Below are 17,013 nucleotides of genomic sequence, written 5' to 3' on the forward strand. Positions count from 1 at the left end.
TTTTCTGTGCAGTGAGCAGTAAACATGAAATTCAGTCTCTCTGTCACATTGTGACCGCAGCTCCACCGTGTCATGGTGGGGATCAAACCTGTGACCTCTTCAGTCTAATCTGAGTGTCGCTATAGTGCAAAAACATAAAGACGTTTGTAACGTTTCTTTAAAAGAAAAGAATAATAATAATAATAATAATAATAAACATAATAACACAAATGCAGCCAAACAAAAATATTATTAACAACAATAACAATAATATTATTAATATACTTACTGACAATAATAATTATAACATCAACATGGTAACCATGGTAACATAAAAAGAAGTGTTTGGTTCCAGCAGCCGGGCCAACTTGTTTCTTTCAAGTATCTCTCAACACACACACACACACACACAGACACACACACACACACAGACACACACACACACACACACACACGCACAGACACACACACACACACACACACACACACACACACACACACACACACACACACAGACACACACACACACACACACACACACACACACACACAGACACACACACACACGTCACAAAGTCAAACTTCCAAAAAAATGAATACAAAAGAGTGTTTCTTCTTTCTTCCTCGTACATTTTTGAAAAAGTAAACAGTTGGAAACAAACAAAAAGAGACAAAGTAAAATACGACCGTAATACGTGAAACAAGTTGCATAGTTTTGAGATTTTTTTTTGTTAGTAGTTTTTCAGGCACCTCGTCTCTCCGAGATCCGACGGGTCGAGTGGTGCTTGAACGTCTCGGCCACATAAATAAGGTTTCGCTCCCTCCGTTTGTAACAAAAATATATTAGATATTCTTTTTTCTATCTTTTTCTCTTGTTTTTTTCTGAAAGTGCCGTCGAGACTCTTTCTGAGTTCTGCTGGATGAGGACGAGGAGAGACGGAGGGAGGAGGGAGGAGGAGGAGGAGGTGGAGGAGGAGACGCTGCAGGTAAAGGTGACGATGATCATGAAGTCACCTCCTCCTCTTCCTCTCTCCATCTCCTCCCTCTCTCTCTCTCCGGGTTCTCTGGAGTCCTCCTTCCTCTCCAGTCCAGTTCGTTCCGGACCGATCCGGACCGGCTCTCGGTGTCTACGAGCAGCCACACTCCTCCACCACCATGTTCTGGATGTCCTTCTTGATGATCTTCTGCTCCTCGTTGTAGTAGAGCATGGACATGGCCCGTAGCCTGGTGGGCACGCAGCACGACTTCAGGTTCTGGAAGGGGCTGTAGCCCCGCATGCGGTAGTGGCTGATGACGGTGGAGTGGAAGGACAGCGAGGAGCCGGTGATGCTCGCCACGTGGGAGGGGCACTCCCCCTCGCAGTAGTTGGCGTGGTAACCGGGCGGCGCGATGATCCAGTCGTTCCAGCCGATGTCCTTGAAGTTGACGTAGAACTGCCGTTTGCAGCAGACGCGGACCTTCCCGTCGCACTCCAGCCCGCGCTTCCTGCGCCGCGGCGAGTCGCTGCCGTCCTCCTGCCGGACCACGGCCATGAGGAACGGCCGGTGGGACTGTTCCCGCTGGTTGGAGCGCTGCGACGCCTCGGAGCCGCCGGAGACCAGCACGAGCGTGGCGCCGGCGTCGGCGCAGAGCGGGCAGGAGACCCGGAGGCTCAGCGTGGTGCTCACGGCGCTCTGCAGCAGCGCCTGCATCGCCGCCGACACCGGGAAGGTGTGCCAGCCGCTGCGACGCGTGTCCACCGTCTTCTCCGCCAGGAGCACGTCGTCCTGCGGCGGAGACGGCCGTCCGTTGGGGAGGCGGCGCTGCTGGAAGAGCCGGATGGTGACTTTGGCTCGGCTGCGGTTGGTCTTGGCCAAACGGAGGAAGAGCCAGACGTTGGCCTGCTCCACCAGAGACAGGTCGCCGCCATCTTTGGAGAGGACGAAGTTCACCAGGCCGGGAGCCTCACCTGAGACACAGAGGGGAGGAGTTAGCACAACGACACGGTACTCTGGTCTCTGATTGGCTCCAACACGCTTCAACGGTTTAACTTCTGTTCTGAATTAAAGTAAACAGCTGGTTACCATAGCAACGGAGCAACAAGAGGTGAACCCAATGAGCACAAGCACAATATGAGAGGTCAACTCTGTACCACATGAACAGGGAGGCCCTGAACGCCTCACTGATACCCTTCAGCTGATGAGTGTGTGTGCGTGTGTGAGTGTGTGTGTGTGTGTGCGTGTGTGTGTGTGTGTGTGTGTGTGTGTGTGTGTGTGTGCGTGCGTGTGTGTGTGTGAGGTCATGTTAGTGATGGTAACATAATGACAAGTGTGTGTAGATGACTCTATAGCTCAGATGTGGCCACACTCGTCATGTGTGTGTGAAGTGATTCAGACACACACACACACACACACACACACACACACACACACACACACACACACACACACACACACACACACACACACACACACACACACACACACACACACACACACACACACACACACACACACACTGATTGGACTCTTCCTGCTGACTCAGCAGCTGTGGTCGGAGGTTTTGGAGTCAGGCAGCGTTTCAACCCGTTAAATGTTCCCACCAGGAGAAATGAATGAAGTGAAATCTGCTCAGAGAATTATGGGAAACTTTAACAGCCTGCAGGTCGACAGCAGAAGAAGAACAGAGTCTTATTTTGGAAGGTAAACGTGTGCAGTGGTTTTATTGCCTTTATTTTCCAGAGAGAGTTGCTGGTTTCAGCCTGAAGGTTCAAATGATTTAAGGAGTAAAACTCAGCCGGAGGACAAAGAGTCATGTGATCTCTCTGGAGTGGTGAGTCACACAGGAAGTAAACAAAGAGCCATCGTTTGTGGAAAATATGATTCTATGAGCTCTCTCCTCTCAGACAACATCTTGCACCTGATTGGTCGAATGCTCCCCTCGCTGGACATTCATTGGTCCGTTTCTCCTCTCTGTGATTTGACGTTTTAACAGCTGATCATAATGAAGATAATATAACGGTTGTTTTTCTGGAGTCAAATCTAAACTAAAACCATGAGACGTTCAGGGACTCTGTAGGACTCATGAACATTTCTGCACCTTGAGATGATTGAGAAGAAGACTCTGATGAAGACTCTGATGAAGAAGTTTGACCTGATGTTCACTCTCTGGTTATTCTCTTTTCTTTGGAGAGGACAGAAAGTTTGGAGCTCTAACAAACACTGCGGGGAGTTTGTGTCCTCACAGTCAGAGTCCAAATCTGTCCTGTATTTTCCAGAACACACAAACACACACACACACACACACACACACACACACACACACACACACACACACACACACACACACACACAGACCTGTATTTTACATTTCCTAGAAACCTCCAGGCCAGGCAGCAAGCTAATCACTGGTTTGAAGACCCAATTACCGTCCACCAGCGTTACATAAGGTCTTTGCATCATCTCTCTCTCTCTCTCTCTCCCTCCCTCTCTCTCTCTGTAATGTCTCTCGCTCGTGGGCGTCCATACAGAAAATCAAAGTCACGATTCTGGAGTTTATGAATGTCAGCAGCAGCGTTGCTCCGTTAAACGGTGTGAATGGGCGGCCTGTCTGTGTGTGTGGAGGCGGCGGCACTTTAGCGAGTCCATTAACGCCGTTTAACCGACAATTCGGAGGCGATTATCTCACTTACATCATCAGCACTTCAGTTGGATTCAAAAATAAAGAGCTGTGTTCATTCATTGTTTCTCAGAATAGTGTTTGTGATGTTGATTCAAGCTGCTGGAGGAAGAAGAAGAAGAGTCTTTGTTTGACGCTCATGATGCTGCTGACATCAGAGAGATGGTCACTAATAACGACGGTCACAGAAACACAACTGAATTATGTTTTGGGGGAAACTGATCTTTTTATTTTAGATATGTTTCTGCTGCTGAACTGGACGGTAACGTTTGAGATGAAGTCATTATTTTGTTAGTGTTTATCAGATACAGCTCTCATGAGGCGTTTACTGGTCAGACGGTGAAGCCTGGATTTCTAATTCATCATAGTAGACGTTTGAGAAGCTGAAACCAGTGAAGTTTGAGGATTTGTTGCTCTAAAAAATAAGTTAAACCATTATTGTAATCAAAATTATTTTTACTTAACTAATTGTTTCAGCTCTAAAGGCAATATTAACAAATAGTCCACATACTTTTGGCCATAAAACATACCTGACATCAAACATTCATCTGTTTTTACACCATGGTGACAGATTCCAGTGAGTTTGGTGAAGTACTGCCAACATCTTGTAGTATTAAATGTAAATACTTGAAGTAAAGTAGAGCGTGGACGTCGACGTGTTGAAACACAACGTTTAGTTTCTCTTTCATAGAACTGAAGTGAGAGCAACAGAAGGATCTGAACCCTGATGATGAAGCTTTAATGTGTTTAAACTCCACAGAGGTGAGAAACAGTTCCAGCAGCTGGTTTCCACTGGAGGACTTTCTGTTTCCTGGAGTCTGTCCGAGCTCTGCAAGTCTTCTCCTCACAGCTCATCTCTCTCTGTAATCCTGCTCCATTATCAGCAGACGGATCTCTACAAGCCGACGTCTCAACAACTCATAAAAGCTGATTTCTGGCCGTCGGAGACTGAAACACACTCAGACAGCAGATCGGTGCTTTCCTGTTACTTTACACGGACTTTATTGTCTCATGAAAACTAAGTCATAAACAAAGATGTTGGTCGATAAAGTGCACGATTTACTCAGGAACACTGTTTCTCTTTATGAATTTGAAAGTGTTCTTTTTTAGCCTTAAAACTTTTGAGATGCTGAATTTCATCAAAGTAAGCGCATAAAAAAAACAAGGTTATCCAATAAAAACCAAGTTTGAACCATCTAATGTCTAGTTTTGACTATTACAAACCCCCTTTTGATTATCACACAATTTGATATAATTAAATCCAACTGAGATCATCCAAAACCCTGTTCACTGTAGATCATGAGATATCTACTTTAAACCATCAAACACCCAGTTTAGACAATCATAAAACTAGTTAACGTCCAAAACCCAATTTAAGCTTCTGCTCGTCCAGTTATTGTCATATTCAAATGTTTATAAAAAAACTAGTTTAGACTATTAAAACCCAGTTTAAACGCTCAAACCCCTTTAAGGCATCAATAAGCAGGTTTAAACCATCAAACACTCAGTTTAGACCAACAAAACAGAGTTCAGACTATAGAAAACTGATCCAAAGCCAATTTCAGGCCAAACTCACAACCAGTTCAGGTCATCCAAGCCCAGTTTAACCCAGTTTAACCCAGTTTAACCCAGTTTCAAGGGTGAAATCCCAGTTTGGACGACTGAACATCTTAAATCTTCAGCGTGTCGGTCAGAATCAAGAAGGATGAACTGACATCTGAGCCAAACATCCTCATCATCTGCATCAGCATCTTCATCATCATCATGATCATGAGCCTCCAAACATTTCCCAACTCTCCCATCAGCCCTTGCAGCGTATTATGACTTGTGATTTGATTTATCAGACGAAGCCTCTCCGAGCAGCTAACAAAGCTAAACAAGAGCTGCTGCCAACATGTGACACAAACAGGGATCGGTATGTTGTTAAAAGGTTTATGATCCTCTGACACACACACACACACACACACACACACACACACACACACACACACACACACACACACACACACACACACACACACACACACACACACACACACACACACATAAACAGTGAGCAGAGACTCTTGGTGGACTCTCCTTCTTGATACTTAATATTTTCTGTTTGGGATGTAAATGAACAATAACACGAGTAAAGACCACTTCAGCCTGGCTCCCATTTACCTCCTTTAACAGACATGCTTTCTGAGGTCTAAAGGCCTCAATATCCCACAATGCACTGTGTGACAGTCAGCATTCCAATGGTGCATTCAGGTGATCCTACTCGACTCGTAAAGTAATAAACTGATCACTTGACCGTGCGCTTCTTCGCAGGTTTTTAAGCTGCAGCCGTCATCTTTAAGTAAAAACTGTGCTTTTCGTTGTTGAAGTGCACCTGAACGCACCGCCACCAGCCTCAATCTCAGTGGGCGTCGCCTTTCAGAGGAGGCGGGGCTTGAATTTGGGGCCCGCTGCTAATTCTAGATGTGTGAGTGTTGACATTGGTGAGTGAACACCCTCCATCCTGTGTTTACTGAGGCCACGACACACACACACACACACACACACACACACACACACACACACACACACACACACACACACACACACACACACACACACACACACACACACACACACACACACACACACACACACGCACTGTTTAGACAGATGGTACAGTGTGTGTGTGTGTTTTCTCTATTGTCCATCGTAATCCCTCTTCAATGCGTTCAACAGGCTGAGCAAACCTCTGTGTGTGTGTGTGTGTGTGTGTGTGTGTGTGTGTGTGTGTGTGTGTGTGTGTGTGTGTGTGTGTGTGTGTTTGTATACGTGTCCTTCAGCTGTTTGTGTAAATGTGTGTCTGTGTTTGTGTGTCTTAGCGGCGTGTTTGTGTGTTTCCATGTCAGTCAGAGGGTTTGACCTGCTGTGGTTGTTTCTTCTCGTAAGTAACGTTCAAAGACTCAGAAACAAAAACAGAAACAGCAGCTTCTGGTGGGATTCACAGCTTGAACAGCTGTTTCTGTCTCTTTACTGTGAGCTAGAAGAGATGAATGGGAGGAGGAGGTGAGGTGTCTGACAGGTGTGAGGGATCAGAGGACTTCCTGTACGGACGCTGCTTCCTGTGGTCTTAATCCACGGCTCTGCAGGTCCACATTAAAGCCTCTGTCTGCTCCCACACTCTAAAAAACAGCCGCAGTAAAACCAACAGAGAGGAAGTCAGAGAGACACAGAGACGCTCTGAGCGTTTGGTCATAAAGTTTTCTGTTGTTCCTTCATCATCATCATCTTCATCTTCATCATCACCCTGTAGTTTATATTCTCTAGAGCACCAAATGTGGATTCATCCGCCGATGAAAATAGTCCCCGACAAAGTCTCTATTACCGGCTTCATTTAACATTTTTAACATGGTGGATATTTTTAAGAGTGCACTCTCTTCTTCTTCACCATACAAAGGATCACAGCCGCCCTTTCTTCTGTCTCTTTAGTTTACATTAGGAGGAACCCCCCCCCGTTAGAGGGTTGTGGGTGTTTTAACATGTCAGTCGTTAAGCTTCAATAAAGAGCTGCTGCACACGTCTTCTGTTTAAAGAGACTTAAAGGGGAAACAAACACCAAACATCTGTAAAATGAAGATATATATTTAAACTATTTCAGCTTGTTTGTTTACAAAGTAAAACAGAGTCATGAAGTGAACTTTGGGTGAATTTAAAAGTTCATTTTCATATAAATGACTTAAAAAAACCTCTCCTGTAAACACAGGAATCGAACCAGCGAACGCGTCACGGTTCATTCAGTCAGGACTGTCAGGCTCAGCCTCGCCTGCGTGGGACAGAAATCTGCTCCAGAATCCCGAGAGTCGACGCCCTGCTCGGCCTTATTGGCACCACATGTGAGTCAGCGGGCTGTGTGAGTAAACACACACACACACACACACACACACACACACACACACACACACACACACACACACACACACACACACACACACACGGAGCAGCTCCAGACGTGAAACTTAATCTGTGCAACGCTGTCAAACCGGCGGTAAACAAGAGTGGTGAGGAGGAATTAAAGCGGCCTCGTCCGTCTGACGGGAGGAAACGCCTGGATGCCAAACTCGCTCATTGTCAGCTGGAGAGAAGAAGAAGAACGAAACGCTGCCGTTTGGTTTGGGAGGATCAAAGCAGAGAGAAGAAGAAGAAGAAGAAGGAGGAGGAGAAGAAGAAGAAGATGGAGGAGGAGAAGAAGAAGAAGAAGAAGAAGAAGAAGAAGATGGAGGAGGAGAAGAAGAAGATGGAGGAGGAGAAGAAGAAGAAGATGGAGGAGAAGAAGATGGAGGAGGAGAAGAAGAAGAAGATGGAGGAGAAGAAGAAGACAGAGAAGAAGAAGAAGAAGAAGAAGAAGAAGAAGAAGGAGAAGAAGACGGAGAAGAAGAAGAAGAAGAAGAAGAAGAAGAAGAAGAAGAAGAAGAAGAAGAAGAAGAAGAAGATGGAGGAGGAGAAGAAGACCGATCACAGGAAGGAGGCGCTGTCAGCTTTCATGTTCATGTTTGTAACCAATCACAGCTGAGCTCTGAGTTTCCTCCAGATGGAGGTGGACTGAAGGTGTTCACGCTGAATGCTAAAAACACAAATAGATGTTGATCGGGTTCATTGGATCCAGACGGTCGAAATCTGTTTGACTTTAGTTTTTTGTCCTAAAGATGAAAATATGTGAAAGCAGCCTGACGTTAAACACGCTGCTGTGTTAACCTGAATATCAATAAAAGAGAAGGTTCAAACAGAAAGACAACAGAAGAGAGACAGCGAGGTAAACGCTCCGTCAACACCAAACCGACTTCACCCGTCAGCCATGTTTTCATTTTCTCTGGTGTAACAAAGTGATGTTACGTGTTTTGGCGCTTTATTCATAATGAGAGAGCAGATAAGCCGTCCAATCCGGTTTCAAACTGAAACCCAAAATCGGTAGAAAATAAGTCATTTAGTTGTATGGGAAAAGGACGACAAACGTGTCAAAGAAAAGCCCAGAAGAATCCTCTCTGTTTGTCTCTTTATCTCTGCAGGAAACGTCTTATCGCGGCTGTTAAGGGAACAACTTCCTGCTGCAACACATTAACACACAAACTGGGAGTCTCCCAGCACAACCAGTATCATGCTGGGACGAGGTGGAAAAGCTTCTGTTTCAGTTTGTGATGTGAAACATTAAACGCTGTCTGACTGTGAGGTCTGAACAGAGACGAACAGACTGTGGAGTCTGGAGGAGGCATTCAGGGACAGTTGATAAGATGAGATTCGTTACTTCAATCTCTAATTCTACGTCTCTATTTCTGTCTTTGTTCTAGTGACGTCTCATGTTGGAGCGTTAACCCTGAGGACAGACCGGTAGATGAAGGGATTCATATCTGGAGGCTCCTTTATGAACGCTTTATGTTCTTTATAGATCACTAATTAGTTCATGAATAGGAACTGCTTATCCCTTTGATTAGTTTGATTTAGGACCGCGACTAACGATTATTTTTCTCGATTAATCGATCGGTTGTTTGGTTTATAAAAATGGTGAAAACTTCCATTTGAAACTCAAGACGTCGCCTCAAATGTCCACAACTCAAACATTCCGTTTACTGTCACAGAGGAGGATAAAAAAACAGGAAAATTCACTTTTAAGAAGCTTTTCCCCTTAAAAAAACATTTCAACGTTGCTACTGGATTGATAACTGCAGACTGCATGCAGGTTTTATTAGAAAGTGAAATGCATGAAACATGCAGGACTTTTCCTGGCAACCCAGAACTGGTTCTTATTAACGACTGATCACTGATCCATAAAGCACCGATCACATTGTTAGATGACTTCATGCTTCATTTGTTCTCCTGATCCCTGATGTGGAACTCCGTACGTTCGTTACAGACGCTAACTCCACAGAGAACCAACGTTTTAATGAGGCGGACCAAGATGAACACGAGGAACTAGTGAGGGACTACTTTCAGCGGCGGATGGATCCACGTCCGGTTGGAAACTACAGTGTGTTGATGGTGATGAAGGAACATGAAGTGTCTGTTGTATCACCTCCTCTGTCTGAGGATCTCTGAACGACACACAGTCTGTGGCTGTTTACTACGCAGTGAATCATCTCCTCAGACGTGGAGCGGTTCTGGAGGATTCACGACTGCACGGACCCGACCGTGAACGCACCATAAACACGCTAAAGCCACGTCGCAAAAACCGAGAGACAGGGAGGAAAGAAAGAGGAAGAGGAGAGCCGAGGAAGAAACTGAGCTGAAGCCAAAAGAGGTGAGTAAATCTAAAGAGCGGCCTTCAGCTGGAGCTGACCTGAAGCCAGACTCTACAGGCAGAAACATGCTTTTACTCTCAGTCAATGTTCACATTCTGTTCTATTAATCTTCAATAACTCCTCTTCTTTCAGACTAGTGGAAATAAAACATTTATTTACTACTTTGTCTGTTTGTGTCTGTACATTTCTCCTAAATTCAACAAAAGATACCATTAGATAATGCCTCATTTGCATATTTAAACAAAACATCTGAAACTTGTAACACACAAGATAACTGTCTTAATGTCAGTGATCATCTGGTGAAGTTTCATGATGATATCTATCGATGAGAGAAGACGAGGATGAAAAAGAAGTAAGAGTAAGAGTTTAGTTTGGCTTCATAAGGAGCTGCTGAGGTTCACCGGTTCCTCTCAGGCCACCCAGTGGACTGACCCAGTGGACTGACCCAGTGGACTGATCCAGTGGACTGACCCAGTGGACTGATCCAGTGGAATGATCCAGTGGTCTGACCCAGTGGAATGATCCAGTGGTCTGACCCACAGGCGGTCGCAGGGGGTTGCTAGTTTGAATCCCCAGACGGACCGGGCCACCAGAATAGATCCAACAATGAGCGGTTTATTCCAGAGGAGGGAAGGCTAGATGGAGGTCAGGGGGAGATGAAAGAGGATTGTGGAATGTCGCTAATGATGTGTTCAATTAAGTTCAATTAGCCTAATTGTCCTCTGTGTGTGAGGAGAGAGGGAGGAGAGGGAGGAGAGGGAGGAGAGGGAGGAGAGGGAGGACGAACAGGACTTTAAACAGAACGGGCTGATGGAGAGACAGACGGACATTGTGTCGGAGCTGCTAAACGGAGGTCGACACTTGGTCCCCGCCAAGAATCCGGTCGCTCCGCTGCCCGCCATCTCCGTCGCCCAACATAATTACCGAGGTCCCTGAACGCATCGGTTATTCCTAACAAAGCACAAGACTGGCTGGGTGCAAAGTATTCTCACGGCGGGTCGAGTTGCAGCCGAGCAAAACAAGGTCCGACCCGTTCTCAGTTTAAAATAGCTTCATGGAGCTGAGAGGCCTCTGGGGGCCCGCGGGTCGGGTTCTAACGGGACACGAGAGGCTACGAACTTCTGGTTAAACGTCCTCTAGAGGCCGACAGGTGACGTTAGCGTCAGGAGGTCAGGAGGAGAAAACACGGACGAGTCAAACAAACACAGGACTTTCATCCAGCAGACCAATGTTCATGTCCCACTAGAAACTAAAATAAATGACATTTCATTACACTTACATACTCCAAACGTTCCAGTTCCATTCCTCTCTATACTCTGAAGGTTTGTTCATAAATCATTCATATCCTGATTTATGCAACATTTTAGAACTAAAAACATGGAGGAAATGTGTTTTTATGGCTGTTAACAGTATTTTCTAAAGTTATGGAGTGACACAAATATACATATATAAACTCCCTCTTTAAAAACCTTTGACTCTAATATGTCAACTACATGAAACGAGAAATTTGAACCTGGATTTATGATCTGGAAATGTACGAAAATGTGCACATATTTAATAAGATAATGCCTCATTTACATATTTAAACATAAACTTTTGGAAAACTCTTAATGTCAGTCATCACCTGGTGATATATGTTTGTTATTTTGTTTTACCCTATTCACCTGTAGCGTCTCCTCTCAAACAGAAAGAGTTCTAACAGGGTTCTAACCACGTCGGTTCTGCTTCTAGTGGCCATCAGCCAATCACAGCTCCCGGTTGAGGTGTGGAGGACATCACTGAGCTCATTCTTCTCCCAACAACGATGCATTCTGTGTTTTCTCTTAAAGAAAGCTGCTCCTCTCGGACTCTAAATCTTTTCCATCTGCTGCTCCAGACTCTCGCCTACAGAACGGCCGCGACAGAAACCACAGAAGAAGACGTCACAGTCCCGCCCACGACGCCTGACTGACAGGTGAGCACAACCATTCAACTATAACGCTTTCATGTTTTCAAATCAAATATTTAAGATATCGGAGCGTCTTTGAACTCGTCTCCGCTGACGGTTGTGATCAGAGGATGAAGATGAGGATGAAGATGAGGATGAAGATGACTCTGATGACTCAAACACGACTGCATACCAGAGGTTGAAGGTTTCTCTCAGACACACCCTGACCCCTCAGTGACCTTCAGTGACCCCATTTAAAGGTTTAAACCGGCTGCCGTAGTGCCCATGAGCAGGCTGGAGTCTGACTCTGGTTTTATTACCCAGGATTCTCTCTCTCTCTCTCTCTCTCTCTCGTGGTGTGGTACTCGCTCTCTGTCGCTACCGTCTGTCAGCAAAGAGTTGCAGCACTCTGCTTCAAAACACACACACACACACACACAAACATGCACACACACACACACACACACACACACACAAACACACACACAAACACACACACACACACACACACACACACACACACACACTGATAGGTGAATCTCCTGACTTTAAGTAGATAATGAAGTATTCTTTGGAAGCAGCATGAGGAGATTACAGAGTGTGTGTGTGTGTGTGTGTGTGTGTGTGTGTGTGTGTGTGTAAGTGTGTGTGTGTGTGTGTGTGTGTGTGTGTGTGTGTGTGTGTAAGATGTGTGTGTGTGTGTGTGTGTGTGTGTGTGTGTGTGTGTGTGTGTGGGTTCGGCTCAGTGAGTACGCAGGTGGAATTAAGCAGCTGGACACACACACACTCATTCTTTACACACACACACACACACACACACACACACTTACACACACACACACACACACACACACACACACACACACACACACATTCTTACACACACACACACACACACACACACACACAATTCTTACACACACACACACACACACACACACACACACAAAACTGAAGTTTAACTTACACACCTCATCTTGGCTACTGTGCACACACCTACACACACTTTGTCTGCTCACACACACACATCAGTGGGGACACGCACGCACGCACGCATTGTCTGCTCACACACACATTAGTGCACACACACACGCACACGCACAGGCGCGCACTCACCGGCCTCGGCGAAGGTGATGATCTCCGTCGTCTCCTGCGCGTCGCCGCCGTCTCCCATGCGCGCCGCCTCCACGGCCGCCGCTCCCCCCCCCCCCCTCCTCCTCCTCCTCCTCCTCCTCCTCCTCCTCCTCCTCTCCCTCCCTCGCTCCCTCCTCCTCCCCCCCTCTATCTGCACGCTGCCGTCCTCCGCCACGCGCCCCACGTGGAGCTTGCGCAGGGCGTTGAGGAGCGCTGCGCGCGGCACGGGCCGCGTGATGTTGGGCCGGGCCTGGAGGTGCAGCATGTTGAGGATGTGCCTCTTCACCGCCTCCACCACGTCCTGCTGAGCCTCCTGCTCCTCCTGCTCCTCCTGCTCCTCCCCGCCTCTCCTCATGCGGGCCAGAGCGCAGGACGGGCAGTGAGAGGACGGGTCCGCACCGCCGGACGCAGGCAGGCCGGACGGGTCCGAGGAGGAGCTGCTGCTCTGGACCAGGAGCAGGACCAGGAGCAGCAGCGTCCAGCTGAGCAGAGCCAGGACGGACATGATGACAGCAGGCTCCTGATTGGCTGCTGGGCTGGATTCAGGGATGCTGATGCTCAGAGCAGATGAAGGAGCTCGAGTTCTGTCTAAAAAGTGTGTGAAGCAAAAAGCAGCTCTCCTCCTCCTCTTCCTCTTCCTCCTCTCTTTGTCTGCTCTTCTCAGAAGTTTGGAGGCTGCAGAGTCCACCTGTGAAAAACGGAGGGAAAGAACGAGAGAGAGGAGGACAAAAAACAAAACCACGCCGACAGAGAGAAAATGAGTAATCCTTGTCTTTTTAGTCGGGGACAGATGGCTGGAAAAATGTGGAGGCGTCACGAGAAAGAAAGAAAGAATAAAGAAAAGAAACAAAACAAGAAGAAGAAGAGAAGAGAAGAAGAAGAAAGTGTCCGCTGTGATGAATGGATGAAGAGGAGAACCGTGGAGGAGCCTTGTTCTCAGGGTGAAGTCTCTGCTCAGAGTGTTGGACTAAGTTCTCCCAGACGAAGGGAGTTCTCTCTCTCTCTCTCTCTCTCTCTGAGTGGTGAATGCCTCCCTCGCTCACCAGTTGAATGGTTTTAGCGGAGTGGGCTGGACTCTCTCTCTTCTTTCCTTCCCTCCCTCTTGCTTCTCTCTCTCTCTCTCTCTCTCCCTGGCAGCCTCCTACCATAATTATACCTCCCTCCCTCCCTCCATCCCTCTCTCTCCTCCACTCCAGTCTCCTCCCATCTCGCTCTGACTCATTCCAACTTCTACCTTCTCCCTCCCTCCTCCTCCTTCTTTCTTTATTTCTCCCCTCTGTTAATGGAGCAGAGCAGGGATTCCTTAATCCTCCTCCTCCTCCTCCTCCTCCTCCTCCTCCTCCTCCTCCTCCTCCCCTCGGTGGGCTGTGAATGGGTTACGTGTTGAGGGAGAGCTCTCCTGTCTGTCAGCCTGACGCTCTGGATGTGTTTAGTCTGGTTGCCGTTGAGCTCCAGTCAACATGACATCATGGTTCATGACTGTTTCGTCTCGTCAGGCTGAGCGCCGCCGACTCCTTTTATTCCTGCTCCGTTTTTATGACAGCTCTTTTATTTCTGTTGTAAAATATATTCTACACTCAAGATTTCCAAACATGTTCCATATCCAGGACCTCTCTCACTGGAGAACCAGAGAGAAACCTTCCAGGTTCTGATCCGGGTGGAAGAAGACCTCATTTAGAACCCCTTTGAGATCTGAAGCAAATGTAAAAACTAAAAGAACAGCTTCTGAAACAGGAGACAACCTCCGGTTCTTCAAAGCTTCCTGTGTTAAAGCTGCATTCTCTCTGCTGTCCACCAGGGGGCGACTCCTCTGGTTGTATAGAAGTCTATGAGAAAATGACTCTACTTCTCTCTTGATTTATTCCCTCAGTAAACATTGTAAACATGAGTTTATGGTCTCAATCTCTAGTTTCAAGTCTTCTTCAATACAGCATGATGTTCATTTAGTAAATGATGCTCCATTTAGAGTCAAACAGACCATAAAGCAGGGGATGCTTTAGGGCGGGGCTACACACTGATTGACAGGCTGACGGAGTTGTCCGTGTTTCGTCTCATCTTTTCAGTGTTTTCACTTCATCAAAGTTCAATGTAACATTTTGGTTCCTAAAAATGTTTTATTCAGTGTTCAGTTGCACTTTTTTTGTGGTTGAGAAAAAACAAAGATTTTGATGAACAAAACCAAGATGGTGACGATCAAAATGCCAAACCTGAGTCCACAAACCACCAGGTTATCATCTAGGTCCTACTCTCAGACTAGAGCCGTCCTCTTCAGCGAGGACGGTCGCAATGAAAAACATTCTACTATTGTTGTTTATTTAATATTTCAGTTTTTTATTGGCCCTTATGAAACCCCATTTCCCATAATCCCTGGAGAAGATGCGAGTCCTGCTCACCTGCAGATGTTCTTCTGGTTTTGCCTGAACTCATCTGGACCTAAAGCTCATCATCCTGAAAAACCCCACTCCTGTAAAGTTCTCTAGAAATACATACACTTCATTTCCCATCAGGCCACTCTTTCCTCCAGTCTGTCATTGTGGTTGGTTTCATTGAGAAATGACTCTCAGGAACTTCAGCTGTGTTGCTTCACTTGATTTAACTCTTAAGGGTTCAAGAGATTAAGAAACAGAGAGGAGATTAAAGTCAACAAATCTAAATGATTCAGAGCTTCAGTGGAATTCCAAACATGGTCGGTTTCTCTATGAGGTTCTTTATGAGGTTCTAATGAGTTCTGCGATAAATCTGAGGGGTTCTTACAGACCGGATGATCTCAAATCTGAAGGGTGTTATTCATTTAGAGAGGATGAGGTTTAAAGGTGTTTTAGAGGAGGAATAATGGAAAGGACCTGTGTGAAGGATTCAATGGGATTCAACGGGAAAAGAGTGAGTTAAAGGTTCTCAGGGCTTCCAAAAGGTCTAAAAGGTTCCACCTGGGTTCTAATGGATGTTCTAATATGATTCTACAGGGAAGATCTAAAGAGAAGATAAAAGTGTTCAGAGGGGACTTTTAAGGGGTTCTGGGGATCTTAAAGAGGACTTTGACGGGTTCTCAGGATGTGTTTTTAAAGAGGTTCTACAGGTTTTAAATGTTTTGGGGTTCTAGGGTCTTCTAAAGGGGAACATAGTGGCTCTGCACAGGATTTAAAGAAAACCTCATGGGTGTCTCCCGTTTTAAGGGAACAGAAGTGGCTCTAGACTAGAATTGAAGGGATTTAATTGGTTCTAGGAAAGATTGTTAATGTCTGGATGCAGTGCTAGAGGGTTTCAGAGGAACCTGTTCTACACAGGATACGAAGAGGAACCAATGGGTCTAAGACGGTTTTTAATAGTTTCAGGGGGTTGTGTTTTTTTAAAGGGGGATAGGAAGTTTAAATGGATCCACTGTGTTTTAAGGAGGATTTAAAGGGCTTAAAGTCACAGTTACACATGGAGCCGCTGGTTCCGTCTCGTTACATCACGTCTGACTGGAGAGGTTACACTTCCTGTTTGATCAGACGTCTGGGATTCTCCCTCTGCTGGTGTGATGTCACCCCTGAAGTGTGTGTGTGTGTGTGTGTGTGTGTGTGTGTGTGTGTGTGTGTGTGTGTGTGTGTGTGTGTGTGTGACTCGTCAGTTTTTAAAAACACCAGCTCATGCCGCTGTGAGTCGCCGTGTAGAGGCGTAGAGGTGTGTTTTATGGAAATGAACTTGTTCTTTAAATAACTCTCCGCCTGTGATTCATGAACGCGTCGTCACGCCGACAGAGAGATGATGTTTGTCTTTTAAAGTCGCCTCCGGGTGAGAAACACTCGTCTGGAAAAGAGAGGGAAGGATGTTTTAGGGGAAAAGTTTTGTCATAAATGATGCAGCAGCATATTTCCGTGTGATGTAATAATGCAGACATAAAAACAAACATGTGGAGTTTGAATGTTTCGCTCTGAGGAGACACGGCGAAGCTTGTGTGGACCTTTAAACGTCTTATAAAAACACATGAAAGCGTCTTAAGAGAATAATTACTTTAGGAGAACGAGAGTGATGAAAGATGAAAACATTTAGGGGAACACTCAACCG

General features: G+C 46.1%; 1 protein-coding gene across 1 annotated transcript; it reads right to left on the minus strand.

The window, feature by feature from the left end:
• Window positions 1–1,039: 1,039 nt before the first annotated feature.
• On the minus strand, window positions 1,040–13,471 carry inhbaa (inhibin subunit beta Aa). Its single transcript, XM_054623213.1, has 2 exons — window positions 12,949–13,471; window positions 1,040–1,927 (listed from the first exon to the last, which is right to left on the minus strand). The coding sequence occupies exons 1-2, from the start codon at window positions 13,469–13,471 to the stop codon at window positions 1,107–1,109; spliced, it is 1,344 nt and encodes a 447-aa protein (XP_054479188.1). The 3' UTR covers window positions 1,040–1,106.
• Between the last annotated feature and the right edge of the window lie 3,542 nt (window positions 13,472–17,013).

The sequence above is a fragment of the Anoplopoma fimbria genome, chromosome 21 (genome assembly GCF_027596085.1).
Source record: "Anoplopoma fimbria isolate UVic2021 breed Golden Eagle Sablefish chromosome 21, Afim_UVic_2022, whole genome shotgun sequence".
Taxonomy (NCBI): Eukaryota; Metazoa; Chordata; class Actinopteri; order Perciformes; family Anoplopomatidae; genus Anoplopoma; species Anoplopoma fimbria.

Coding starts and splice junctions, on each gene's coding strand:
- inhbaa (XM_054623213.1), bottom strand. CDS start 13,471: ATGTCCGTCCTGGCTCTGCTCAGCTGGACGCTGCTGCTCCTGGTCCTG. Junction 1,928..12,948: donor CATCACCTTCGCCGAGGCCG/GTGAGTGCGCGC, acceptor TCTGTGTCTCAG/GTGAGGCTCCCGGCCTGGTG.